The sequence below is a fragment of the Trichoderma citrinoviride genome (assembly GCF_003025115.1).
Source record: "Trichoderma citrinoviride strain TUCIM 6016 unplaced genomic scaffold BBK36scaffold_55, whole genome shotgun sequence".
Classification (NCBI taxonomy): domain Eukaryota; kingdom Fungi; phylum Ascomycota; class Sordariomycetes; order Hypocreales; family Hypocreaceae; genus Trichoderma; species Trichoderma citrinoviride.
In genome coordinates, this window is record NW_020194763.1 from 1 (window position 1) to 2,360 (window position 2,360).

The window sequence follows — 2,360 nt, forward strand, 5'->3', positions numbered from 1 at the left end:
CGGGGAGAGGATGTGGTGGAATCCATCGATTTCTGGCAGAGCAACAGACGGTCAGACGTCTTTGGCCTGCCGCCAGCACAACAACCCGCACACCCGCGATAGTGGTAGCCCTTGTTCCACGACATATTAAAACTCTTAATTTCCAGGAAATCCTTCTTGTATCCCATGGCAGCGCAAAGATGTGGAGCCTCATTGCTGAGAGCAAGATGTCTGAGCGAAACAGTTGTTTGTTGAACACTTATTTCTCTTTGTTCTTTCCCTCCCGATTACATACACCGTATAAAACACTGCGAGTCTTGAGTCGGGCTGGGAACAGGGAAGGCTTTACCGCTTTACATAGGCGCAGAAGAGAGCAAGAAGCACGCCCCTGCAAATCATCGCCATGGAAGCGTTTCGCAGCGGGCTTGTCTTGGGTTGTTCTGCGTTAGTACTCTTCTAATCTCCTCCTGACGGTTGTTTTTTTGGTTTCCCCCTTTTTGTGCTGTTTTCGTGTGCGGTTAGTCGAGAGATGTCAGACAGTGAATGAACCGGCTTACTCGTGGTTCTTCTAGTAGGGAGAGAGGAAGCTGAGGTGGAAGAAGGGGAAGCCTTGTACGGACCAGGGGCCAAATCTTTCCATCTGGCTATTGGGGGTAACGTTGGGGATTGTAGCGCCCGGTATGTTTTTGGAAGCAGAGGCTTTTATAATTGAAGGTAGATTGATTGATTGATTGACTGATTGATTCATGTGTATATCTTGTAGTAGATGTAGTAGATGTGGGAGCCTGCAGCGTTGGAGAACACTTTTTGTTAAAGAGTCGTCTGTATGGAGATGTGTGATTAGGTGGTAGGTGATGTTGAATGACAGACGTGGACTGAGCTCGTTTGAGCCTTGCTATGCTCGTAGTAAAAAGGGGGGGAGAGGGTGGGTGACAAGTCGACAGACGGGGATGGAAATATAAGTGGCTACGCAGAAGCAGCGATGTTCAACTCGTCCTCACTCCGCTCTCTCCAAGTCCTCTCTCTCCCCGTCCGAAAGAAAAGCATCGACAATCCGGCCGTGTGAAGAAGCCGCCACGACGGTCCAACGCTGCTCCCTCCTCCTCCTACGGCCCCTTTCGCCTTCCCACAGACCAATGTCATCCAGCAACACCTCCACGACCGTCAAGGCAACGCTCGGCGTAGCTGTCACCGTCGTGTTCTTGCTGGGACGGGGAGCCCGCGTGCAGAGAAGATGGAGGTCGAGCAGCTGCGTGAAGACGAGGCCAAAGGTCGGCTTGTTCGGCTTGACGAAGGCTTGTCGGTGACCAGACGGGGGCGACTGAAGCGTCGTCGTCGTCGATGATGGCCCAGATGACGCCGCGGCTGGGTTGAATATCGAGCGGAGAGACGGGGCCACTGGTGGGAATTTGTTGTTATGATACGTGGGAGGTTGTTGTTGCTCCGACGGCGGCGGCGGCGGGGGGTTCTCGTAGCCGTGTGAGGCAGAGGAATGGGCCGCCGCGCCAGAGTCAGTGGAGTTGACGAGCAGGACGAGGGGATGCGAGGGCAGCGTCCTGGAGAGACGCCGGAGGCGGGCGGAGAGGAGGCGGAGGGTGGCGTGGGCGGTCGGCTTGTCGCGCTGGGTGAAGAAGCTGGTGAGGAGGGAGGAGAAGTGGGTGACGAGGATGATGTCGGGGGTTGCTGTTGTCGCTTTCGGATTGTGATTGTTCGCGGCGGCGGCGGCGGCCGCAGAGTTGTTGTTGTTGTTGATGATGCTGGGTGTGTCGTTTTTGGGGTTGTCATCGGCGTGATCTGGGTCTTTCTGGTGTCTCTCTTGGATGTCAGGTTGAGGCGGTGTCGTCGGTAGGGGAGAGAGCGGTTCGTCCTCGTCTTGACTATCCTGGATCTCGGCAACGATAAGGGGAGGCCGCTCAGGCTCATGCTCTACACTTGTTGCAGCCCCAGCCCCAGCACCATAATCATGAGTCTGTGCCTCGTCCCCCGTCGTCTTCGTCTCCCCAACCTCCCGCGCCTCAGCAAGCCCCCCGTTCCCAGAGGCAGCCTCAGCCGCCGCCGCCGCCGCATTCTCCAAATCAGCCAGCACCTCGCCGAATCCATCCATGTCGAACACGCGCGAGAGCATGATCCTGTCCAGGCAGTCCCTTCTCTGAGCCGCGACTTGTTCGACGGCCGTGACGCCGCGCGCCTTGAGCTCGGAAGTGATGGCGTTCTTGAGCAGCACGAGGATGGTGCTGGGCGGCTTGGGCGTCACGATCTGGACTTTGTGGACGGCCTTGGCTAGGAGGGAGCATATCAATATTTGCAAGCCTAGCTGTCATGGCCATTGGGTCAGTCATCTTCCTCGATACCAAAGACGACAAAAGAAAATGCAGCAAAAC

The 2,360-nt window shown here is 56.1% G+C and overlaps 1 protein-coding gene across 1 annotated transcript in view; it reads right to left on the reverse strand.

Moving 5' to 3' along the window:
- Nucleotides 1–976: 976 nt before the first annotated feature.
- The window catches only part of BBK36DRAFT_1145517 (hypothetical protein), a gene marked incomplete at both ends in the record, with an annotated part of 2,116 nt that continues 732 nt past the window's right edge, over nt 977–2,360 (reverse strand). Inside the window, one exon of the mRNA XM_024893762.1 lies at nt 977–2,293. Coding sequence (XP_024744959.1) covers nt 977–2,293 — 1,317 coding nt within the window. The remainder of the gene's footprint in view (nt 2,294–2,360) is intronic.